Source organism: Calonectris borealis, chromosome 3, assembly GCF_964195595.1.
Source record: "Calonectris borealis chromosome 3, bCalBor7.hap1.2, whole genome shotgun sequence".
Taxonomy (NCBI): domain Eukaryota; kingdom Metazoa; phylum Chordata; class Aves; order Procellariiformes; family Procellariidae; genus Calonectris; species Calonectris borealis.
This window is the reverse complement of record NC_134314.1, coordinates 128,439,811-128,466,715: the sequence shown is the minus strand read 5'-3', so window position 1 is coordinate 128,466,715 and position 26,905 is coordinate 128,439,811. Positions and strand designations below refer to the sequence as shown.

The 26,905-nt window shown below is 36.5% G+C and overlaps 1 protein-coding gene across 8 annotated transcripts in view; it reads right to left on the bottom strand.

Moving 5' to 3' along the window:
- Nucleotides 1-26,905, bottom strand: part of RALGAPA2 (Ral GTPase activating protein catalytic subunit alpha 2) — a 135,695-nt gene that overhangs the window by 107,498 nt on the left and 1,292 nt on the right. For 5 of the 8 annotated variants that reach the window (XR_012673287.1, XR_012673288.1, XM_075147889.1 and 2 more), the window contains exons 2-9: nt 20,340-20,450; nt 19,623-19,672; nt 16,644-16,688; nt 8,617-8,674; nt 5,483-5,526; nt 4,379-4,553; nt 3,747-3,862; nt 1,374-1,512 (exon numbers count right to left, since the gene is read on the bottom strand). Coding sequence is in view for 6 of the 8 variants with exons in the window: in XM_075147889.1 (XP_075003990.1) it covers nt 1,374-1,512; nt 3,747-3,862; nt 4,379-4,553; nt 5,483-5,526; nt 8,617-8,674; nt 16,644-16,688; nt 19,623-19,672; nt 20,340-20,450 (738 nt within the window). In the remaining 2 variants the exon portion in view is untranslated. The remainder of the gene's footprint in view (nt 1-1,373; nt 1,513-3,746; nt 3,863-4,378; nt 4,554-5,482; nt 5,527-8,616; nt 8,675-16,643; nt 16,689-19,622; nt 19,673-20,339; nt 20,451-26,905) is intronic. The other 3 variants (XM_075147890.1, XM_075147892.1, XM_075147894.1) reach the window with 2 other exon arrangements.

Below are 26,905 nucleotides of genomic sequence, written 5' to 3'. Positions count from 1 at the left end.
CCCCCCGGTGGGTTGGGAGAGAGAATCAGAAGAGTAAAAATGAGAAAACTCATGGGTTGAGATAAAGACAGTTTAACACGTAAAGCAAAAGCTGCGCACGTAAGCAAAGCAAACCAAGGAATTCATTCACCACTTCCCCTCGGCAGGCAGGTGCTCAGCCACCTCCAGGAAAGCAAGGCTCCATCATGCGTAAGGGTTACTTGGGAAGACAAACTCCATCACTCCAAACATCCCCCCCTTCCTTCTTCTTCCCCCAGCTTTATACGTTGAGCATGACATCATATGGTATAGAATATCCCTTTGGTCAGTTGGGGTCAGCTGTCCCGGCTGTGTCCCCTCCCAGCTTCTGGTGCACCCCCAGCCTGCTCGCCGGTGGGGTGAGGAGCAGAAAAGGCCTTGACTCTGTGTCAGCACTGCTCAGCAGGAACGAAAACATCCCTGTGTTATCAAGACCGTTTTCAGCACAAATCCAAAATATAGTCCCATGCTAGCTACTATGAAGAAAATTAACTCTATCCCAGCCAAAATCAGCACAGCGCATCAGAAAGAGAAGTTAACTTAGGTGCAAAGAGCACTGCACAAGCTGAAATAAAAAAAACCACATGGGAAGAAGTAGAATATTGCCAAAGGGAAAAAGGTTGGATCACAATTAATTCAGATGCTCAGATTTAGGGAAAAATCACTTGTACACAGCTGAAAAACAGGGAAGGCCTGGGTTCTAGCTGTGAACACCACAGCTGATGTGGCACTGAGGTAATTTTAGACACTAAATATGAAACTGCAAAGGACAGGAGTTAAAAGTCAGAGGAGGGAGGGCAAGGATGATGAAGACGAAGCTGCAGTACATCAGGTGAGTATTAACACCACCATTCTTATGGACTCTAACACATAATTCAGTAGAAAATTGGGAAAAATGTGGCAGTTTCTGTAGATGTACATCTCCATTTCCTTTCCTTTGGCCCTTCATACTCATTTTCTCTTCAAGGAAACAAGAAGTAAAATAAGAGTAACTAAGTTAGCTACTCCCTCACACTTGGGCAGCTTGCCGGTTCTTTAAAAGACCCGTCAGGGAGCATGTTCTGTCTTCATTACATATCACAGTTACAGAGTCCTCGCTCACTTGATATAAATGCTATGCCAGTGGAAGTGTCCTTAGGAAAGGAGAATCAGGCCAACCCTTATGCAGCCATCAGCAGCAGCAGCTTCTCAGAAAATCAAAAGTTGTGCTAGGAAAAAATCAAAACATGAGACAAGGGAGGAAAAAATCCTCATTCAACACAACTGCAGTGATACGCCAGCAGGTAACAGAGACGCTTCCGAGAACAGTCACCATTATTTCTTTTTCTACTTAAAAGACAAAATTCACTACTTACCAAGAACAGGTTTGTAGAGGTTGGTTAGCTTTGTAAAAGATGGAAACAAGTGAGGAAGATAGTATTTTCTAAACAAGGTAAAGAGAAACTTAAAACCAGTGTCTTGGTTCTCCTTATTCTTCCACTCTAAGCTTGCAGCCTTAGCAGAGTTGAAGAGAAACAAACAAAAAGCTTTAAGTTAATGTGTTACACTGACAATCATTCCACATTGAATACAAAAGATAAACAATTACACTTTAACAAGAGGTATAAAAAACAGCACTGTCCCAAAAAGCATTACAAACTGCAGTAAGAGTATAAGATATTACCATGAAGGCTTTAGCACATCAAAGAAAGCAAGCTCGTTAGAAGCCAGCATATTTGTGCTGTTCTAATGCAGTGAAGCACAGAAAATGTCATATTAATGTTTTTAACAAATTTGCTTCTTACTTGTTATTCTGGGCTACACTTTTATCACAAATATGTTTGTCATCAGAAACATACTCAATGCCCATGTTTAATATGGTTGCACACACATATGCAATACTCCTTTGCAAAATTTGACTCAAGGCACAAGTAATTTCCATTGACAAGGAAGAGGCTGACATCTAAGTTTGTTTTTAAAGGTACTCTTCTGTTCTTGCATAGATCAACATCAAAGAGTCATACATGTACTTTCAAGTTGCTCTTTACCAACAGTTTTGAACTACAATTCTTTGGAAGACTGTGCCAAATTTTGATAAAGAGTTGCTCTTTTCGTGTTAAAACACCTTCAATTTGGAATAAGTTGCACGTAATCTATGTGGGTGTTTTCTTTATTTGTATAAGAAAATGCAATACAATTTCAAATAGAAAGGTAAAAGTAGACATCTCTACACTTTTTCCACTGATGACTTAAACCTATCTGGGTTTTAGTCTCTTACATCACTTCTCTTTTTGTGAAACTCAAGTGAGCACTAGAAGTGTTTATCTTTTGACATACGCTTTAAATTCAAGCCCACCTCTTTTTTTACCTTTCCTTTTTTTTAAGCAACTTCAAAAGACTACAGGATTCTTAAATTTTTTTTTTGTCGTAAAAGCTCTTGGAAAAACCTGTCCAACTGTATATAGCAGATGACAAGTTCACTGAATCTATATCCAAGATGATAATTTATTAAGTTAAAGAAAAACTGACTTTTAAACGCATTTTCTTACCTTAATCTGTACTAGATCTTTTTCCAAATCTCTAAAAACTGTGGAACTTGCAATGTCCTACTTTCGCAATACACACACATAGAGCTTGGAAACAAGACTACCGAGTTTCTCTATCATTTTATTTGTTATGTAAATAAACTGACTAATATTAAATTCTACCCAGTCCCAGACATAAATTTTCTTGAAGATGTAGATTTGCTCTACATTCTGGCTCTCAGCGATCATTCTGCACTTCATCAGATTATTTCAATCTCACCTCTTGTCTGTAGCAAGAAGGTTACTGCCCAACTGTGCTCCCCCCTACCAAGCAACACAAATAAATGAATGTTGATGAACGACAATGCAATTGGATTTATAGTGTAGTCAGTTTTTTAGATCCCAAACATGTAATAAGAGTATAAAAAGAACAGTGAAAATATTTTTTTAACTGAAGTGTTGTGAGACTGATATGTAAAACAAAGAGTGCCATGTAGGAAGTCGATAATTTCGTACAGCCACTTTTCAAAATAAAGCATTTATTCAAGATGACAAAACCCCTTCCAAATATCATTTTGGTCTTGCCTTGTGGTATTAAAAAAATGTATCTCAAAGCATTTCATTATCTTTTATCTTTTTTTTTTAATACTGAGTTCTTTAATGTTCGTTGTCTATACAGTTTCCATTTTATTTAAAGTGTTGTTTAACTTGTACTTTTTAAATATATACATTATCTTAATTTCTTCCCTGTTCAGATTAATCTGTTCTATTTCTAATTAAAATTTTTGATTTACATGTTATTTGCATCCTTTTAAAAAAAAATCTCAGAAGCCATCCCTCCTTTTTTATCTCTTTCTCCAGTGCTCCTTTACATGTCTTCTCAGCTATCTATGTGTCCAAAGAGAACAAATTGCATCTTTACCCCGTATCAATTTTCTAAATGCGAACACAAGCACATAAAAAAAGTCAGTTATCCTGCAAGTTTGGATAACATTCATTCATTCTTATCACAAATATGAAAAACTTCTTATTTTCACCAAAAATGGCACAAGGAAATACCTTTAGGATGATTCTCCTTTTAAAAACAAGGATAAGAAAGTGCAGAAGACAGCTTCTTCCTGCAGAGGGGCAAAATCAGCTCTGTATAGATACACTGTAGACTTAATTTTCTACCACAAGTACATTCCTCCAAATATGAATAATTAAAACATATATCCTCCGCACCTGAATTACCATATATTTCAACAGTAGCTGAAGAAAATAGCAGGTTTGGTCTTCAGCAATTTTCTCTCCAGAGACAGCTGGCAAAAGTGGGGTTATTTCTTCTGGAAAAATCTTAGCTACAATAAAAAGAAAATGTTTTAAACATAGAAAACCTGAAAATAGTTAAATAAAAGATATTTTCTATAAAAAGATTAATTTGAAAATAATCATTAATGCACTACTAAGTTGTACAAAGTCAAAGTCCTACCGCATATAGTCGAGGATGGCACCAACCTCTGATTTACTGCAGTTTGGGAGGTTTAACAGAAGCAATCACTGCAGATTAACCAATAAGCAGTAAATCTACACACCTATTTATTTTTCAGTAACATATTCATAGAACTGCATCTCAATTAAAATAAAAACAAAACAAAAAATAACAAAACCCAACCATTCTGAACTCAGAATGACAAGATCAGAAGGCTATACAGCTGCAACAAATAAAATAGCCTGACAAATTCAATACATCTCTGAATGTATTGAATAGTATCATCCATGTGACATCCTCCCCACAAGAAACTCTGCAGCTCCACAACCTTAGTGGAAGGGGGAAATTCCCCTTCCCCGAATGGAAATTCTGTTCATTTACTCACCATCTGGCGAATTAGGAGGACTAATGAGGTTATCTAGCGTACAGGGACCTCGTGAGGACATAATGGGTGGAAAGCCAGGCACAAGGCATGCAAATATTAATATCTGCTCTTCTGCACAGTTAGTCTGAAGCGCTTGAAGCCAGAGAAGAAACAGTCGGATTCCTTCACATCTTATCTACAAGGGGATGATTTTGTAGAAAAAAATATTAAAACACTAATTTGCAAGTACAGTAACATAGTTAAATAATTAAGAAAATGCAGGACAAGTACTTTTATCCCAGCTATGGGCTAGTGAGTCTTTCTGTCATACCAAAAGTAATCACATTATTAATTTACTCATGAGCAGAGAAGGGTGGGAGCAAGGTGTACCCAAGGTGGTGGCACCCCAAAGAGACAGCATTACCACTCCAACTTCAATCAGAGGCCAAAAAGTTCTAGTTCCACTCCTGCAGTTCCTGGGGCCAAATGCATCTGGGCTAGTCTCAAGACTCAATCTTAAAAGGGGCTCTGGAAGTACAACAGCAAGCGTAACGCACAACCGAGGAGCTGCCAAGACTTTGTGCCCTACTAAGTCTGAAATCTTGGCCCCACAGAGGTCAGAGCAAGCTATTGTCCTCAACATCACTGGGATCAGAAGATCCTCGTGAAAAATAAGATGCAACAAAACCACCCAAGGTAGAGTATTCAGTAAGTTTACTAAGTTTATTTACTTTTTTTTTCATTAACAAGATATAATTTTGATTTTAGCAATATATTTAGAAAAGAAAAATGGATTTAAAACTCTTTGGCAAACAAGAAGCCAATATGTTTAATTACAGAATAATCAATGTTAGAGAGATATGAAAAAATAAAGTATTAAGCAAAATATATTGATACCTTCTCCAGGTAACTTTACAAAGGTCATTAGAACAGCAAAATGACTGAAGATGATAAATATTAAAATAATCGAGGATTACAATAATAAAATTTATGATTAAAAGTGGAATAAGTAAAATTACAAAGCCTAACAATCTGAAAAACACTGACATTGGAAAATTGTAAAGTAACATGCTTCACAAGAATTAAAGTGAAAAGAAATATGAATACATCATCAAAGAGAAATACCTTGAGAGAATTTCCAGTGTGCAAAAGTTTCTTCAGAACAGACCCTGGATTAGAAAAATTAAATAGGCACGTATCAGATACTAAGATGATCACTTTCCACCAGAATGTTTTTTTAAAAAATACTACAGAAAAGGCTAGTTTAATGCCATTTATTATGTGGCTACTGCACTGATGTTTAAGAAAAAGAGAACTATGGGGTGAAAAAAACCAAAGTGAATCTAATTACAATCATCATCATCAGTGTTATAAGATTAAATATAATGTATCTTTACAGTGAGGTACTTTGGTTTTAGTCAGATGACAATTTCTAAAATTATTTTCATTAAAAATAAGATATCTAGGGGAAATTTTGACTTACTAGATTTGGAAAAATCAAGAAGTCCAACTTGTAGGATTAATGCATTCAAGTACACTAATATTGACAATAATGATAAGAAAAAGATGCTAGCAATCTATACTACATTCATGTCTATAAAACTCAATTATTAAAGTTGCAAAATATTTTGATTCTGCTTTTAGAAATACCAGGCTAGCTGCCCTTAACTTCAAATGTTTGACCTAAAAACCAGAAAGAGATTACATCAAATCCTTCAGTTAAAAAATGTTTTTAATCCAATTCTGCAAAAAATAACATGATATAGCACTCAGCTGTTATTTCTCCTGCATTTGTGAATTATGTACATTCCTTAAATGTGATCCTTCCCTCAAGATCTCACCACTTCAGAGTTTTAAATGAAATTATTAATATATATAGCAAATACATATTAATGCATGTGAACATTAAGCAAAAAGCAAATCACAAGGTACAGCTGTAAATAATTGCACTGCCAAATTTTGTAGCTTGCTCATTGGACACAGTTAAAAATTATCCAAATATGACTATTCAAGGAAAGTAAAAAGAATATATTAGCTATAAAACAACTGACTAAAACCAATTTGTTCCGGACTAATTCAAATGAAATGGTAGAAAAGTGGTCAAGCAGATGTCTCCTTTTATTTTTGTCAGTGCTAACTGGAAATGTGACAATGGCCCTTTCCTTGACCTTTAACTTCCACTCATTATTTCTTCTGCAACAGCAAATTCATTGTTCTGGTAAAAACCACGATAGCTGATTAAATAGTGCTGGAAATCAAACTAAACAACAACAGCAAAGTAGTACTAAGAAGAAATATAACCCCCCGCCAAAGCAGCATGAAATTTACTTTAACAAACAGCAAAACAAAACATTGCGACCACTTTGGTAGCATTCAGAAGCAGAATTTTCAAAGTAATGATGAATCAAAGATGTTTAATTCAGAGGAAATTATCAAGTTAAACTACTTCATTGAATTTCCAGGTGCTTTGACTATCAAAGTAAATGTATTTCACCTTTCAGTATTTTTGCACCCATTTGACTCTAGCTTTATTCAATCCGGTCAAATGAGGAGAGGAATAAATTTTGCTTTCTGGCTCCAGTACATGATCACAAGGTCAAAACATTCCCTATATAAGCACTGTAGGCCACAGGGAATATTTAAATCATTAAAAAGTTAACTATCTTCAAACTAAAGACAATAAAACTTTTTTCTTCCCCCATAGCATTAATCTAGTCTAATTTTAAATTCTAGTTGAAAGTCCTATACGAACTGTATGAAAACTTCTAAAAAACATGATAGTTGCTCAGAAAAATTAATCCTGCTTTTCTTATTTAGATTTCCAAAGTTCGTGAGTGACTAAACCAAGCCTGTTAGATATCTATTATCTTTATGCTTAAGAGAAAACAACTATAGGGGAAGAACATTAAGTGCTTTAAGCCAAGCACTCCAAGTGCGTGCCTTAACTAAGTTGGCCACTTTATTTTGTTCTTTTTTATGCATGTGTTGCAATACAATCTTCAGTTCCGTGCTTACGAAGCCTTTTTCTGCAGAACACCTGCCCCACAAAGCATACAGAATGGACAGGAGACTAAGAAAAAAAAAAAAGCAGAGCTTTACTAACTCCAAGACTTCTCTCTGCTGGACTCCTCCTATTCCTTCCCTTGCTCCAGAAGCCAGAATACGTACAGTAAATACCGTAAGAGAGTGGGGAAAGAACAGACAGTCTCTCTGTTTGACCAAGTGAATGCCATCCATAGGTATCTTGTGTCTATCATGGCCAATGTTGTATTCTAACGTGATGCTTGGCAAATCCTCCATTGTATGAGAATCAGGGGCTAAACTTGCAGAAATACCGTGTATTCATAATTCCATTTAAAAAGGTCAGTAAAATTGTGGACCACTCATTAAAAGAAAAAGTGATCAAAAAGAGCTACTAAAAAGTTTGTATTTTTGTCCTTAATCTCTTTCCTTCACTACCAAAGCTCTAAACCAAAAATCCCTCATTTAATTCCCACAAATAGTGTGACAACTGAGTGTTTCACAAGTATTAATGAACTGAACTGCACAGAGAATACAGGAATAGAGAAGAAATTAAGCTCCTGTTCACTGCAGCAGTCCAATGGTTTGCATTTAGTTTAGCACAGCCTGTGCTCAACTGCCAAACAGCCACCTATTCACGACGTAAGTTTTACAGAATAAATTTCCAGGAGGAGGCAAGGGTCGAGTTCAACACAGTATCTATCGTTAGGCAAAGAGCAATATGTACGCATTTGTAGGGGCATCTCGTATATGATCACTTGCAAAAGACTATCATAATGCATATTTGCAAGAGAGTCACATACAGATTCCACAACCCTCCTCAATCTTAATTTTTGGTGTTAGTCTGTGAATACAAAGGGAAACCTAATTAGAAAAAGGTGTGTTGGTTTATAATCCTCATCATCTTGATAACTTCTAGCACATGAAAAAGAAGAAAGGGAAGAGGACCCAGGTAAATCCAAGAATATAAAAATTTAAAAAGCATTCGTGCAAAATAAAAATGAAGCAGGCAACCAAAACCACACAAAACAAGGAACACACAGAGCTGTTATAGCAGGTGAAGAGATTTTCCATATGCTTTGCAAATTTTCAGCTGCAAGTCTCGTATGCGAGTACTATTTCTGTATGGGCAATACTAAGGGATTCTGTGGTTAACAGGACTTGAAGAACCAGGGAAGTGACTAAAGAAAACATTGATTTTATTTGTACTAGAATGTTTTTAAACCATTCCTTCTTACCTATACTGCGAAAATGCCATCGATAAAAAATCCTCTCAGGTAGTAGCTGCAATATTTTCTGCAGGAAACAAAACTAAATAGTCAAATTTTCTGTAATGAACTGGCTAATTCAGAGGATACAGAGAAACTAATACACAAGACATAAATGAAATGGTAATGTATACATAGAGAACACAATAGAAAGCAAATACCTATCATAGTAAGGACTCCTGCCCATTACTCTACTCTCTTGTTATGGAGAAAGGTACTTGGAATGGTCCTGAATAAATACCATGACACTGTCATGAAACGCTTTCCCTTTCCCACTGTCTTGCAAAGCCCTAGTATTCCAGAATATAAACTGATTTCTAATGAAGAGGTGACAGATTTCTAAGTAGCTCACTTCAGGTTACATTTTTCTGAAGTGTCTGGTAATGACTAGTGTTAGATTGATACAGTCCAGATTTTGAGCTTCTGTGGCTTAGGTCTGTCTTTTCATCAGCTAATGGAGTCTGATCTCCCAGCTAAGGCAGAGATGAACAGCGGTGCAGTTATTTTTACTGTGAGATGATTTACCTGTGTTTTCAGTTGGTGAGTGAAATCGAGCCAAATTACACAAAGCTAGACTAATTTAATTCACAGCACATGCAGTTAATAAAGCACTTACATGGAATAATATGTAGTGGTCTGCCTCTAGTTTTGGACTGATCCAACAGAGGCAGATCAAACAAAGGAAGAGTCTGTGGTCAAACCCACTCCCCCAAAGTGGGGCACCAACAAAGCAAAGCAACTTAAGCATATGCTTAAACGCTTTCCTGAATGGAGTCTTATAATCTTAGTTGCAAAGTTGGGGCTACCAAATCTTGTCCTTTGTCAGTTTAGTTAGTGGTAACCCTATTAAATAACCTGGATAAATCAAAACTATTTGGGGGTCTTACTTGGGTAGATATGGCTTTTAAAAGGACTTTAAGTTAATAGGCTCCAAGACACCCTTTTCTTCTTTCCTTTTTTTTTTTCCTCTTTTTTAAACTATTAGCAGTATAGACTAGGGCTCGGCAAGTAGGTGTATTAGTAGCACAGGTCAGCCAACTCATTGCCGCTCAGCCTCTCAAAAAAAGTGAGAGAACAAACATGGTTTCACATAGATTTCTCAGAAAAGTATGTCTGCATCTTACAACTTTTCAGCCATTGAAATACGAAATTAAGAAGATATATTTAAATGGGAAACTATTCTCAACATCTACTTTTGGAACTAAAATTAAATTAAACAATGTTATAAATTACTAACAGTCAGAGTTCCTTGTAATTATCAAACAAAATCACTGGAACAAACTTCTGCACAACAAAGCGCCATTAAGTTTTCAGAAATACTACATGCAGGATGCAAAATGAATGACAAGTCATTTAAGCAACGGTGACCCATTTGTTGGTCTTTTGCACATAAAAGCTCACAAGAGGAAATAAAGCGTCACAGCCAAGAAAGCAAGAATTGGCATTTTAGGCAATCCTTCAGAGACGGCCAACACATGAATCATTATTGCTGTTAAAAACAGTATGCTCAGAAGATGGAATAAAACAGACTTTTTTTATTTTTGACAACAAAGTGCTTCAGAAATTATATACAGCACTCAAAATAGAGTCTTTCTGAAAATGGAACATTCCTTTCTCCATGGCAGAAAATGGAAGTCACGACAAGTTCATAGACTTAGGGAACTAGACCTCAGGTCACACAAACAGACTGGTCTTCCTTCACATCTTTACCATAGCACATGCTCCCCAAATAGTATTTGGCATTTCTAAAAGTTTACCTAGAATAAAAATATAAATCGGGCGCATCCCTTCTATGTTCTCGTATTTTGTTTCAGCGTCACTCGCAGAGCTCCCTCCCCAGGACACCGTGGCAGCAGGGATTGAAGGAGCAGGAGGCTGGTGGCCAGAGGTCTAGCTCCCCATCCATGGGCAGGAGGAATGCGCTTGGGATGAAGGATCTGACTGGCTAAAAATGAGGCCATGATTCACATTTGGGCTTTACCTGTTAGTTAAGGACCACGTTTCTGCCAATCAGATTGCAGGATCCACAGACAAAGAATTATCATTATCCATCTAAATATTAAAATACTAGCAGCCCACCACTCGTCATGACTATTTCTGACATTAATCTTTACCTTACTTGGCAGAGGGCAGAAAGGAGCTTCTAACCTAAATCATGAATAGTTCAAGTCACTGCAAGAGTGGTGGCACTCTGCATGCAGAGTTCGGTCTGTATCCAGGCACACGTTAGACCGATCACACACCGCACGCCCAAAGCGCACGAGGAAAGGCTCCATTAAGCAAAACCCTAAGACAAACTGGCAACAAAAAATAGTCTGGATTCAAGTATCGGAATAGACTGCAGGGAGGAACCCTCAAACATCTTCATGTTTATTACGGAAAACCAGACAAAAACACATATATTTTGTTTCCGTTGTTTAACTCATTAGAAGTAGCGTAGATCGTTAGAGCAAAACCGATTTCCTTTTACAGGCCACACTACTAAGATACCTTCAGCTTGTCTTTGGATGTAAATTCTCTCTCATTTGTTTCAAAACACTAACATTTGAGAACTAATTGTATTAAACTTCCCCAAAATCAAGTACCACTTCTGTATCAGTATGTTTTACTAGAAATTTGTCAAAATCTGGTAATACTACTAGTGAAAATGCATATGTTAGTATATTTCATTCTTTATTATAAAACAAAAATTATATTTAGAAAAATATATGTCTACTTCACTAATGTCTGATGTATACTTAAACACCAGGCATGGCATACTCGTGTTATGAATGAAAGTTTGTGAAAGTAATCTGATGATGGACAAATAAATTTTCCTTAGTTGCCGAAAGAAACAATACATATTTCCCAAGAGCTTCAGCAGTGTTCTTGGAGTAATTTTACAGTTTACACATCCCAACTGATTCAGGATCAAAATAAATAACCACCACTCGCTGGTTGTTTCAAAACACAATAGCGCATTGAAGGAAGCTGGGTTTTACTGCGCCCTCTCTGCAAGACGCAAAGCACAATCACCGTTATTTGGGAAAGGCCAGAGGCACGATGGCACGCAGTAAAGGCAGTATCTTATATGCTACACAATTTCACCTGAACTCGAACACAAAGTTCACTTCCAGAAAGTGAACTATGATAAGGTGTAAGCTGCATAAGCTGATAAGGTGGCAAAGCTGCATAATAAAGACCCATTTTGAGAAAGAACTTAGTAACAACTCTCGCATCCAAGTGTAAGTGAACTTTAGGTTATGCCCAGAGAAAGCCTGGAAGACAAATGCTGTTGCAGAGTACTACAACCACCAGGAAAAGCAAGCTTAAACTTTAAATTGCATGAAGCTGGGAGCATTGGGGAAGAAAAGAACTCTCTTACAGTTTTTTTTCTCTAAAAAACACAGAATCAAACACCCTTGTCAGGTGACTGAATCAAAACAATTTAAGGGTTGAAATAAATAGCAAGAGGACAGAAGTTCCTGTTTGAGGAAAGCTTCCATATCCCAAAATCTTTTCATATAGCAGAAATTGAGACACTTAAGTAATTTCTCATGCCATTCTCCTTTTCAGCATCTCAAAACCAGGAAAAAAAAAATATATGCATGCACTTTGAAAAAATGCAAAGATGTGATTAATCACCTGCATAGTACTACCAAACAGTAAACAGAAGTCATTTTAAAAAAAGCAAATTAGATTGCTGCAAAGCTTTCATATCTTCAGTGGGTAGCTGTGATGCTAGCAGATTATAATGAATATAAATAAACTAAATTCAGAGTCCACATTTGCTCCTGCAATGCAAAAATAAGTTATCATGGTTAAAAGTCTACACTATTAAGTAAAAACTTCCAAATGTTAGAAGTTAATTCGAAGTTACAGCTAGAATGCCTTTCAACTAGCAATTTTCGCACATGTGCACTAGAGTCCCCAGATTAAGATGGTGTTACAGTGTGACATAAGATTGCATAAGTCATGAACAAGCTCCAATCCTTTCAATTTAGCATTTCCAAGAATATTTACTACACTCTCCCAACCCCTGGTGTTTTTATTCCTATAAAACAAATTATAGTTTCTTCCACTCCAGCCTAGACTTTTAGCAATACCGCTGTGAATCCAAACTGGCTATTGACATCTTGTTTCTAGTTTCACAGTACACTAATAAGAAATATTTTAAGAAACCCCACAGTGTGAAATAATATTCCTTTTTCAGAAAACACATAGATCTATTTAATGCTTAGTGCTTTGCTGCATCTATATGGTAATCCATTATAGCACACTTGAAATAGAAATTAGGTATTACTACTGATCAACACATCAGGGTATCTGTCAGTTCTTTTAACTGATTATCCATAGTTCTTTTTCTTCTGGACTTCCTGCATGACTAGGAATAATGTTACGTTTAAATCTTAGTTTACACAGGATGCTGCTTTTTGAAAGATAGATCTCTCTATTTTATCAAAGTAAAATAAAAAATACCAAGGTTTGTATTTCAACAGATTCACTCTGACTTAACCAATACTGCAATTTCTTTTAAAAAGTCTTTTATTTTTCGCCAACTTTGTTGAATCATATCACGATTGGTAGCTGTGTGCCTGTTACTGTGTGCTGCACTACCCTGTTGTAAATATAGAGAAAGCTAAGGCTGTTATCAAATCTTACACTGAAGATCCCTACAGCCTGAATGTTTTCCAGCTTAACTTACACAAAAGTGAGATGATAAGCATTGTTCTGCCTTTGAGCTACAAGAAGCTGTTCTGTAACATGCTATGCAGAGTCTCTTACTAAACAACAACAAAAACAAATGTCAATGACAAGTTCAGAATAAGTTCATTCCAGGAGAACGAATTCTGAGAAAAAAATAGCTTTTTCTATACAACCTGTGCATGATAAGAAGTTTCTATTAGTCAATGGCAGGTGGATCTACTTTAAGCCAAGTCAAATGTAGAACAGCTCTTCTATGCCTCTATGTTCAAGTACTGTTTGATGGTATCTCCACAAGAGTTTCAGAGTGTTGAACTACTAAAATCTGCAGTAATTTAGAAATTTTCCAGCTGTTATTCACCGATTTAGGTGAAGCCAAGAGCCCAATGAAGTTAGTATGCCTGCAGCAGTTCAATCTAAATAAAGGGATACTCTATTTATTGCACCAATAAATTATTTACAGTTATTCGTTGAGGGAAAATGTCTGCCCAAAGCACGCAAGATACTTATTCTTGCCCTAGGCATAACATTAAACAGCAAGATCTCTGAAGTTGAACATATGCAACATATAGTTAGAATTTACAACAGAATGCTGTAAGAATAACATCAATGTTATTTTAAGAGCAATAGTAGATGAACCGATCAGAATTACGGCAGAACAAACTGTAGAGGGTTCAAAAAGTAATTTTCTATGTGTAGGAAAGAAGGGCTACAAGCAATTTTATTGTTATAAACAAATAAGCCCTTTTCACTCTATTGAGCTTGAGAATCAGTCAACCAAGTCTGTGTGACAGACTTGAGGTTAAACAGTGGAACCAGTAATCACAGAGGGCGCAGGGAACCAACTGAAAAGCTGTAACAGGACCTAGAACCCGAATTTAAAGCTGGGACTCTTAATGGTAATTTGATTTCAAGTGTAAGATAACCTGCAGATGGGAAAATTAAGCCACTGAGCTGTACAGACATGAGGAAAATGCAAATAGTAAAAAGAAAGTTAAATAAAGGGGATAACCCCAAGAAATGAGAAACCAGGACCTGTGGCAATAAGAACTCAACAATAACTTGGCTTGATTATCCCTTGTAAAGAATTTTACAAGTACTTTTCACATTGGCCAGTTTCAATACACAATTTATTTCTGCAGAATTCAATTTTACTCAGTTTTATTCAAAACATAGCAAGTAATTAGGAGCAACATCCTAAGATAAGCAAACCACCCTAAGAAAATGCTAGAGATACAAAAAAACGTCCTTTTCCACATTCATAAAAATAGCAACACAGCACTGAAGTCTTCTAAAAGAGTAATGAATTAAAAACTGCTGAAAGTTTCACTGATGCGGGTTTTTATGAAATTGAAAATGACCTGCTAAAAATCACCACTGGCTTTGAGATTTGTTTTAAGCTGCTTAACCAATATTGCTAATTCACATAGTAGTCTATATAAAGTAGACCTACAATGTGCTGGAAGAATTTGATATTTAAAATATCCACAGCAATCTTAGTCCAGAATGAACCAAAGTTACACATTTTAAAAATTATATTTATGTGCATTACTAGGCAGCACTAAAAAAGCAGCTTATATTCCTAAGCTGCGTCAGTGCATAGAGCTATCTGGTCATCCACCGCCACAGCAGGTGTTCCTCTGACAGATGCAGTGTATTTACTGCCTATGGTCTGTAATCTACTTTTGAAAAGAGTTGCTAACAGACTATAGCCAATTATAAACCTATACTGAATTACCATTAGCATTTGCAGAACAAGTAACTTGTGCACATCTGCAGCAATAAATTTAGGCTATACAGCTGCTGCTGTAATCACTACATTCACATTCTGATAGCAGACCAATCCATGTTTCCATGGATTTATACCACATCTTAATCTTCTGAGTGTGTGGCCATTCGTAGTTTATATTTAGATGTGCTTCTAAGGACAACAATACTGTATTAAATCCAGTAGCTACTGCTACAAAATAAAGAGCTCAAAGTACAGTTGGGCAAGTTCTAACAGTTTATTGATTATCATCTCTGGGAAAAAACTTAGTGTTACACAAAAGCCAAAGCACACCATGAGTTTGAGTGTGCATAATACAAATACTGCAGAGGCTATTAGCACATTTATATTCTATTTTATAGCCACTTAATATTTAAATCCACCTGCTGTGTACATACTCAGGATACTCCAACTCAGGCCTAGGAATGATACATTAAAATTTTGCTGCTGAACTTCTAACGAAGGTCAAAACAGACGGCTCTGTCGATTCCTGTTTATAACCACAGCTAGCCTGCCCTCATTTCAGCAGGGCAAGAGGCATACGGGGGAAGGCTAGGCTTGACAGATAAAAGGGTCTAGAAGCATAATCTCAGCAAGGCTAGTATGCGTTACATTAGATACCTTTCTAGAGTTATAATTCTGTGGATTTTTAAAAATAATTGTGCTTACTGTGTCCAGACCAGGGACTCACACTGCTCACATTTTCACCAAGTTCAAGAAACAAGATGTTCCATACAAAGCACGGACTTACAGAGATTAAGAGAGTACAGCATAAACAAACCTCTTTGTACAAACTATATGAAAAACACAGTATGCTTTTATAAATAAGGACCTGTAAAACACAAGGGCACTTTACATTATATTAATGTGCACTGGTAAAAAAATAAACAAGTAAAAACATCCATACCGAGAAGCTTTCAGCATGCGTATCATCTGCGGGAGGTGAGAGTACCTAACCCATCTTCTCAGCTGTCTACAAAACTGCAGTGAAACCTGAACTACACTGACAGCATCTGAAAAACTTCTAGCTACAACAGTGGCTACTGTAAGTGACTTTGGGAAGCTTTAATACATCAGAAGAATTCTAAGAATAAAATATTTCATACAGTGAAAGTGTTAAATCAGTGTAATGAATTTTATGACTGCATCAGCATAAGAGATGTGGCTGTTCTTAACTAATAAGGCATAATTATAGGGAATGAAAAGAAACTGATCTATGTATTATATCAAAACCATCAGTCTGCTCTTATTTCACCACAGATGCGATGAAATGCAGTGTCAGAGGAATCAGTATCTGATGCTACATGAAAAAAATACTTTATTATTAAAAAAATCCAAGCTTTCACAATCAAATGATGGCATAATACTTTTACGGGACCTAGAAAACGTACATAAATGTAGTGCACCTTTTGTGAGTTCTGTGATACACAGTGCTCAACTGACAGCTATAACAAACAATGCCCCCAAATCATAGAGAACAGTGATATAAGAAACAATATTAATATGTTCTGAAAATACTACAAATCTGAAGATAACTAAGCCTTACTAGAGAAAAAGCACATTTGTTTTTCACATCATTTTGGCCTTTTAGCTGAAACAGGGAAAAACAGTACAGATAATCATTTAATGAATATCTATTTGGAAAAAGACAAGGCCAAAGCACCTTAGAGAATATAAAATCAGGTCTAAGAACTTTGTAATATTAATTGTAAATAAGCACTTTACAAAATGAACTGTTAAGCTTTCATATTACTCCCTTTTGATTAGTATTTCTTCTCTGATTAATATGTTGTTTGATGTTATTGTTGAGTGGCCAAGCTATGTAGCTGATGTGTAAAATTAAGACTTCAATAAATTATAACTGAGTCAACTTAGTTTTCAGCGCATTTGTGGAAAAGGCATTTGTGGAAAAGGCATTTGTGGAAAAGGCATTTGTGGAAAAGGCATTTGTAACTTTTGCTTAATATACACACTAGGTGTCACTCAAGAACAGCAAAACACCCACCAAACTACACCAGAAAAGGCAGAAGTCAATGCCTTTCATAAATATTTTTATTGATTTTTAAACTGTTAACCCTCAGCACGTGGATTCAGGATTTGTTAATCCTAAGTAATCACCTATTTAGCTAATTAGAAGAAAACGCTAGGAAACCTCTGGCTCACACTGACATCAGATTAAATATGGCAAGCTTAACAATCAATTAGTTTTGATTCCTATGGCTTACAATATAAATGTTTAATTACTTGGCATTTACATTTTTTCTTGTCCTGTGTTCAGACTGATATATTCTTGTTCTGTGCGTTAAAAGGCCTTCTAAAAAGCTGTTTTCCTACAATGCATTAAGTTATCAAGTGTTAGAGTTACAAATGGATTGCAAACTTACTTCCAGGAGATAAACAGCATGAAGCGGATCGCTCCAAATTCCAGACAAATATCTTAAATGATTTCTTCTTCCTCAAAGGCTATAATATAAGTCTGCTCGACCGGGACCCAAAGCAACACTTTGTTCATATGTAACTATGTATTTTTTTCTTCTTCATACGGTATGTTCTGATGTTTTTAAGCGGTATTAAACAGGCGGGTTTTAGCCACCCATTTTCAAGACACAGGAATACATATTTATTCACTTTAAGCAGGTGAGTAAGCATTAGCTATTTTCCATTCAATGACATAGCCACAGAAATTTAATTACTTATTCAAGACCACAGAGTAAGTGTATTAATGAGCTCCAATTAAATTGCACAGCCTTGCTCAGTAAATGTGGTTGACACCTTCTCCACTGGGGGTAAGGAGAGAGGAGGAAGAAGAATTTCTCCTGCCCCAAATACGGTCCTAGCAGACATATGAGCTCACGTTCTTTGATACGGCCTCATGCAAAATCCTAAAGCAGACTCTTTTATTAATATCATAAGTAGCAGAAAACACAATTTGATTTTCAGGTTTCAGTCTGGAAATGCAATCTTGTAGTTAAAGGAGCGAAGGGAGGAAGAAGAAGAAAAGGGAGATGAACTTGCTACATCATAAAAGTCAGAAGATGAGGCCACAAAAATCCAGGATTTCATGTCATCATTTTCATGGCCATTTTTCATATTACAAGCATGTTAGGTTAAACAGCATCATTCTTATTGTCAATATAAATATTATGCTAACTACAAACTATATATTAATGCAAAAAGATGAAGCCATATACTTCTGAGGTTTTTGTTTGGGTTGGGGTTTTTTTCCATTTTTAGAAAGAGGGATAAGAGTTGAGAACATTTTAATTTCAACTTCTAGAGCCCCATTAAAAGTTGGTTTTTTTCCTACCAAAAAATAACCCACAATATAAACAAAGATAGCATTTCTGTGATGCAATATTCAAGTGAAAAGTTAGTAGTCGGATTACAAAGAGAAATCAACAGAAGATGTGTGTATTTACCCTTAAGAAAGACATCAGGCAAATTATTTACCCAGTGAATTGTTAAAAAAAAAACAACTAAAGGCACCACTGATGTCTGACTTCAGAGGCAGATAGAGCTTATGCTAAGACTTCTGCTGTGCATTATAAAAACTTTTTTATATGTTAGGCTTTCATCTGGTCCAGTGATATTTTCTCACATCCAAATATATTTAGATAATAACTCTAATTAAAGAGGTCCCTTGGAAACTGATCTGTCACAGTCTATTTTTCTTTAAATTAAAGACATCCTAATTTGATTATGCAAAAGTTAACTAGCTAATATTTCCTCCCTAGACAGTGCAAATGCTATGACCGCCAGTGCTGGGAAGGATACGCTTCTGGAAGTAAAAGATGCTGCACTGAATTTAAAAAAAAAAAAAAAAAAAAAGAGAGAGAGATAAACAAATTAACATTTCACACACTCAGATCAAACTGATATGCAGTAGTTGACAACTCTTATCCTTTTATTTTCCTTGTGCTGCAAGACCAAATACTGCAATCATAATAGATGCCTCCATCTGAAAGGAGTAGAGTCCAAACTCCTGCTGTGACACATTCAAAATAAACACTGAACTTCATACTGACAAAGCATAGGGAAAAAGTACTTTTGTTTTGAACAAGCCGCCCATAAAATACAGAAGCAAGAACACATTTAATTTAAAAAAAAAAGAAATAAGAAAAAAGACTATTTTGACAGCTTTAGCCTAACAGAGGCTATACAACTATTGACCACTCGCTCCCAAATTCTACTGAAAAACAACAGAAGATTTTCAAAAAGTTGATCCTCAGTTCCTCAGGACAGCTATATTACTGTATGATTGTCAAGTCATTTTGATAAAATCTCTTAACTCTGGATATTCATTCAACCAACATTCCCATTGCATAATAAATTTTTTTATTGTTGTTGTACCTGAAAACTTAATGCTCACCCTAGTTCTTTTCTGCCTTTCACTTTGTATAGTCATGGACACATACCGTCATTTTGATTGATACCTGGTTTCACCTCTCATTGTAAAGGTGTAACTAAGCATATAATGACAATGAGATTTAAAATAAAAATTAGTTTCATGGTATGGAAAACTTACTTCAAAAAGAAAGAGAATGGAGTCCAGCTCCTCCCTTTGTGATTTATTCCCTGCAAGACAGAAAACAATATTGTTTGCCATAAATATACAGTGTGAGACAGACGGCGAAATTACACTGTTGTTATTCAACTGAAGTCAAAGATGTTGCACTCGCTTTATTTTTCTTCACCTTTATCTAATATCAAAAGAGCAAGATGTTTCCAAACTTCAGTGGCTCTCTCTCTTGATTATGAATGAGGGACATGTAGAGTCCCAGATCTGCAAAGCATTGCCGTTGTGCTCACCTCCAAGCAAACAGTTATTCCTACCGACATATCTTCAACACTGAATTTTTTTCTGTAGATCTCTGACAATGTTTCAGTTGAACAGACATATTGTAGGATGAATGCCTTCAAGACTTCAAAACAAGATGAGAGGATACGAATATAAATGCACATAAATGCAAGACCTGACTTTTGTGCTGAAATGACACTCAGCCATAAGAAAGCATTTAGAGTTCTTTTCAGTTACTTATGACATTTCAGAGAGCAATTTTCCATGCTCGTCTCTTCTGATACCATAAAATTACAATATTAATACTAATTAATAATGCATGAAACTATTAATGCAAATATAGATAATTGTGGACTATATAATCATTAGATAAGCTCTAATAGAATGCTTTTGAGAACAGTTAGGGAAAACTGACTCAACTGCTGGCAAAACTCTAAAACTTACCTTTTTGTTTCAAGCTATTTTCCAGTGTTACGAAGTTTTCATAGAATATAAAATAAATTTGAGAATAATTGTTCTCAAAAAATTGCTTCAGGTCACTTCCATCCACAATATCTGAAAAGAGGAACAAACAGAGTTATTACACAACATCAGAAAGCTGAAAATTGTTGTCTTCATGCCAATGTAGTATTAGAGAATGAAATAAATGCAATACCAAACAATTTTATTGACTTCATTAAATATTCTATACTAAATTGTGATTCCACCCTTGCAAGTACAATAGGGAGATTTCCATTTTCACTTAATTTATGAAAGTTTGCAGTGTGGCTCAGGTTCATTTGTTGTTTTTTTTTTAAAAAAAAAGGAAGAAAAGATGGTATGTGTTTTAGCTATCTAAATAGCTTCTGTATCATCAAAACAAGCAGGTACTGTTGCAAAAGTACCAGCAATGATTTCTGTATGCAAATTGCAAATCCAGTTCTTAAAATTTATGTGACAAGCAGACCAATTCAGAAAACATCATATTTCCAATTAATTTTAAAACAGAATGGAAACCCAAACATGCATCACTTCCCCAAGTCTTAACTTAGGTCTAAAATTTGAAATGAGTTTCTTTAATACGAAAAAAAAAATTCTATGTTTTCTGAATCTGACACTTGCAAAACACACTTAAGCTTCATCTGTTTGCTCTTTATTGTAACTGATTTGGTCAAGAAAAGACAGATGATTCCATCCAGAATTAAGAGGATAAAGGGCAAGAATTATTAACAACACGTCTTGTCATTGAAGTTTCACCTCTCAAGAAACCCATTCATTAATCAAGACAACAAAGCTGATTGCAACAAGAAGACCCAATAATATCACACAACTACAGAAGAAAGAATGACTTTAGCCTTGGACAACGGTTTTTGGTTTTGTTTTGGTTTTTTTTTGGTTTGGTTTGGGTTTTTTGGGGTGGGGTGGGGTGGTTTGTTGTGGTTTTTTTTTTTTTTTTTTTTTTTTTTAAATAATACCTTCTCAGTAGTAAGGCTTTGTTTGGTTGCTTGTACTACGGAAACAATTAATGCATGGAAACTCTTTTACATGATATTTGTTTCCTACAAAGTACTGGCCTTGAATTTGCAAGCTAAGTGCAATTATTCCTCTCTATGAATGCGTTCTGTTAAATACAACTCTAGGAGAAAACAAGGCTTTCATTTACAAGGATTTCATATGAAGGAATGAGGTCATTAAAATCTAAACAAAAAGGAAACTTTGCCATTAAATCGTGAAAGGAGGAGAAAGGAACTGCCTAATCAAAAAAAGTAAATTCTCCTTTTCTATAAATGTGGCATTTCAGTCATGACTCATCTGTTATTCTGATGTAAGCACGCATTCTTACAGCTACATCCTTTTCCTAATGAACTGTTTTGTTCCTTATATTCCTTCGCAAGATATATAGGAAAACAATTTCTAAACTTAAGAGGCCAACAACAATACTCCCCATTTAGTACCCTAAGAGTAGATATTCACTCAGAAAGTAAGATTTTCTTGCAATTCTGCATGCAAGTTGTCATACCACTGCCCATTTAACTTAAAAAAAAAAATCATCCAAAACATAACGAATAAGCCACAGACCCAGTAATTCCTATGCTCAGAGACATAGCTTTCTTGGGCATATCACTACCAAATTCCTTATTTCTTGCATACATTAAGAAAACATCATTTCTCTACTCCTTCACCATGCATGTGTTCATGGTGAGGAGAAGTGGAAAGCAGCACTGACCATGAACGCTTCACCCTGCTCCTCTGGGCAGAGGAGAGGTGGGCGATGTCTTTGCCTGCTAAACCGATCTCTGGCTGGTAGGAGGACCAGCCAAGCTGGTGACGACACCCTTTCCAGCAATCTCTCTCCCCTCTACGTCACGCCGGGTTGTGGGGAAAGCATCTCCGGACAGGCAGCACCCCAGCAAGCACATCTGAGTCTCGCACGCTCCTTGACTGCTCTCTCGCTTCGGCTCTCCCCAAGCTTCTCCCACCCACTTCACCAAAAGACGATCATCACAGAGACCATGACAAGAAGGACTGCTTCTCAAGAGGATTTACTAAAAGTTGGCAGGAAGCCTAAGACAGTGACTTGGATTACTACTATATATATGTTTAACTTGTAGCAGGATAAGGCTCATTCTTCTGTTTTTCAAAATGGAAAATAACAGTGACATTTTCAAGCACCATGTAAGATACTAAGATAAAATACTGACTTTTGGCAATTCACATTGACTGAAGAAGTATTTATAAGCATTCAAGGAAATTAAACAGCAAGGTTGGATTGTATTGCAGGTATTGACTAATATTTTTGTATTTACGGATAAATAGCTCTCAGATTATTACTGTTGAAAACAGCCACCTGGTGAATTCAAAACTTTGAGCATTAAAATCTAAGGCAAGCTGGCAAACATTACCAGCCATCAGATACGTAGTGGCTTTCCAAAACCACATATAGTCTAACTCATTCCCCAAATAAGAATACGTGATCCATTGTCTAATGCTTCTGACTAACACTTTACAGCTTTTACAGCAACATATAGGAAATAGCGAGACATTCATGAGGGTACACATGACATTTTTTTGATATAAGATACGAAACAGCTCATTAAATGACTGCAAGTCACCCTTACTCACCTTACTACTTCAGCTTAAAATTTAGGGAAACAAACTACTCAGGTACCATTTAATAAGAATCTGAGTTTATTGCCAAGCTCGCATTACTCTTTCTTGTATGAAAAAAAATCTAGAGGGGACAATAACCGTGTCCTTACCACACCAGCTTTCCTTTTATTTTTCTGTTAACCACCAAATCTTATAGCAATCATTTAAGTAGTTATAAATCCTCCCTTAATTTAATGAACTTCCAAAGTCACTTGGCTTTATGTTATTTATACGAAGTTCTCTCAATCCTGAAGGATTTTCTTTATCTCGAGTACTTAAAAAATAAAAGGAGATGAAGAGACAACTTTGCAGTCATACCCTGGTTAATGATAAACTTTTATTACTAGCCTCACCCCAGAAACTACATACATTTTTTTTACTTACCTTCAAAAAAACCAACCGAACAAAAAAAAACCCCACACTTTTTCAGATTAGAGCTTTAAATGCTAAATAAAAGCCTAGCAGATAATTTTCCTTCATTTTTTTCAAAGGAACATCAGCATGGAAACATACTGTTACTAAAAAAAACTCCAATTAGAACAATTGCTAAAATAATTTTAACAGCTCAAATCTCACATGAAATCTAAGGAACAAGAGCTGTTGTAAATTCAGCAAGAAGTCTGGAAGCATTCACTTACTTAGTACATCTTTATAGCAATAAAAAAAAATAAAGGCAATTTTCCAGTCATTTACCTAACACAAGCAAACATCCACTTTAAAATAATGTTATCATTCTGGTTCGTGTTTTGTATTGTCATGCAGGTAGACTAGTCCATAGAAGCAGGAACTCAGACCCTAAAGGGCATTAAAGACGTGAGAGATGTTACAAGCAACACAAATTTAAAGGGAATCTTTTATTTCAGTTTGGGTATTGGACAAACTTACACAGATGGTAGCTAAGAGACCTGAAGCAATCAAAAACTGGGCATTATTGATCCTGGTGCTCACACAACCCCTTATTTACGGAAATACACATTCCTTTCCCTCATCCCTCCCCTATTATCATCTTTTCTCTGATTTTTATCCTCCTACTTCAGTAGGATCTCAGAAGAGTAACTGTAATTTTGTTTACAATTTAATTCCTGTGATTTGAAACTAACAAAGGAAGAAAAGATGGCATCTCCTAAGGAAATATAAAAACAGGAATAGTTATTTTGAGAACATGTGCCATTACAGCCTGAGTGAAGTAGTTGGGGATAGGGAGTGAAATGTCTGGGGTGGGAGGAACACCAAGACACGCACATTCCTGCCCCTGGCCAGCACACGGAGTGCCACCGGGGGGGCGGGGGGGGGAAGAAAAAGAAAAAAAAAGAAGAAATATCCAACTATTTTTGAGCCTTTATACCAAAACCTTTTTTTTCCTTAAATACAGGAGAAGTTCTTACCATGTGTTGCTTAATTTTCTGTGCTGAATAATATCATAAAACACACACTTGCAACACTATCTATAAAGATATTATCTTCAAAAAGCCACTCCCGTATTATCTGAAATGTTTACATTGACTTTCTCAAAAGCAGACATCTCAGGAACATAACCAGAGACTGCTTTGACATAGTCCCTGCAATAAAACATATCCACTAGAAGACAGCCAGCTGTCATATCACAGCACTTCAGCCAATAAGCCACGAATATGCTACCCAGCCCTCTGGCACTGATAACAATTTTCACTTAAAACCAATGTTCAATAATAAGTTCAATCCAAAAATCAGGTCACTATCTCCAGATGTAACAGACGCTTGGAAGAAAAGATATTTCCTGAGAAGTGACGAGTGTATTTTTCCCCCTTGCAAACCGGGTAATAAGCATCCTCACAGAAAACCACCAGACAACACTACCTTCTGTACCACCTGCTTTGGGACATAAATTAATTTCGTCACACTAATAGGCATATTTTTCTATTTGTTCCACCCGTCAGGTCCGTCACAGGAGCCTGACAACCTTCTCTGTACTGCACTGGCACACAAAAACGTAATGCTCCCGTAAGATGGGTATAACCAAGAGCAAGTCCAGTATTTCACCTTAAACTAGTCACGTCTTGGTTTCAGGCATGTCCTTCCCAGAGGCTGAAAGGGGAACATTACAGAAAGTTGCTATATTTCTTATTTCTTCAAGTCTGTTTATTTTAGTGAGGCTGGTGGAAAAGGAAGAAATGCAAGGTCTGCGAGCTCACGCTACAGTCTCTTAGACCAATCTTTCTCAGCATCGTTTCAAAAAACATTCTAAACCTCATCTCATAAACAAAGAATTTTCCAAATTTTTTTTATAATGAAACTTGACATTATTTTAATATTGTTTGTACAGCACATGAGCAATAAGACATATACAGTTAAAACGCGTATCATAATACAGGTAGATTCTGCATTTACTTCTGTCTTTTCAAATTCCTGCCCTTACGCACTTAGATACATGGTAGGATTAAAAAAAAAAAAAAAACACCAACCAAAAAACAAAAACAAGCAAACAAAATAGTTTATATACCTCCTATATGTACCTATATGTACAAGAAATGTACACATTTGGTCCCCAGAGGAAGATTAACACAAAACTGACTACCAGATTGCTAACCATGGAGATTTTTTACATACACTTACAGAATAGGAGGAATTTATAACTGGAGCAGTCACATATCCTTCACTCACAGCTAACTCTAAAGCAAAGGTTCAACACTGTTCACAGAAAATGTGAAGACTGCAGGTGCTGAGGGACTCTAACACAAGAGCCTCTCGTCTCCCAAAACCAGCCATAGTGGTCAGAACTGCTCTACTTGTGAGTCCAAATTGCGAAGCTTAAATATCTACGTATTGGGCATGTCAAACTTATATGTATTGTTGCTCAAAAGATGAGCAAGACCTGGCCACTTTTAGAGCGTGACACAAGACCACTTATGGATTTGTCCAGCACTTTGTCCACTAATCAATTACCCACAAAAATCTCTTTTTCAGATTAGCTAATGCAGTAGATCACAGAGGAATAATGTCTTTAAATCAGAGTGATGGTTACTCACACCTGTAAGAGACACGTCCCCAAAAAATCAGCAAGATGCCCATAACAAGCTAAACTATCACAGACTCTTTACTCATTTGTTTCCACGCTCTCACAGAGTACAGCTTTCTCAAAGGGACCATCCTGAGGGAGAGTAGTCGCTACTCTCCTTGCTCAGGATCATACTCAGTGTCCTCACCACAAAAGCTCCTCGCTTTGCTAAAGTACATTCAAAACTTCTTTTGTCTATTTTCTCCAATCAGTGGAACATCACAGGAAAAAGCTTTTAATCTCAAACTCAGTCTCGAGCACCACCGACGAGCCCATGCTGCGAACCAGAGCGAGGTTCCCCAGCGCAAGTCGTGCAGCCTGGTGCACGTACCAGGACCGAAGGGGAGCACCTTTGCTCTGCAAGGCCTGAGCTGCTTCCTGGGCAGTAAGTCTGGCTCCAGGCATCCTTCACACCACCGAGAGCAAGCACGTAGGGGGTCCGAGGGGAACGCTGACCGACTAGAGAGCAGCTCCTCAGCAGAAGATGCAGTGCCCAACTTCTGCTCTCTCTCAAAGAGCCACTAACCTCAGGCCCTCTCCTCCAGCCACTCACTCACTTCTCACAGCTCGCAACACAACGTCTTTGAGGCTCCTACAGCCCTGCCAAACTTGACTGAAACGGTAGACTAAAAAATTATTAGAGTACATAAAAAGTACAAATCAGATCATTTTCTCCACCTTGTTTCTCAGGAGAACAATCTAAAATGAGATAAACAAATACTAACACTGCCACTGATTCTCCTGAACCGGGACAGTGCGCAAATGCTCTTAAAAGAGCCTTTTCCTGCTGCAGTTTGCTGACTAAGACAGAACAGGAGGCCACCCGAATCCTTGCAAATCATTGCTC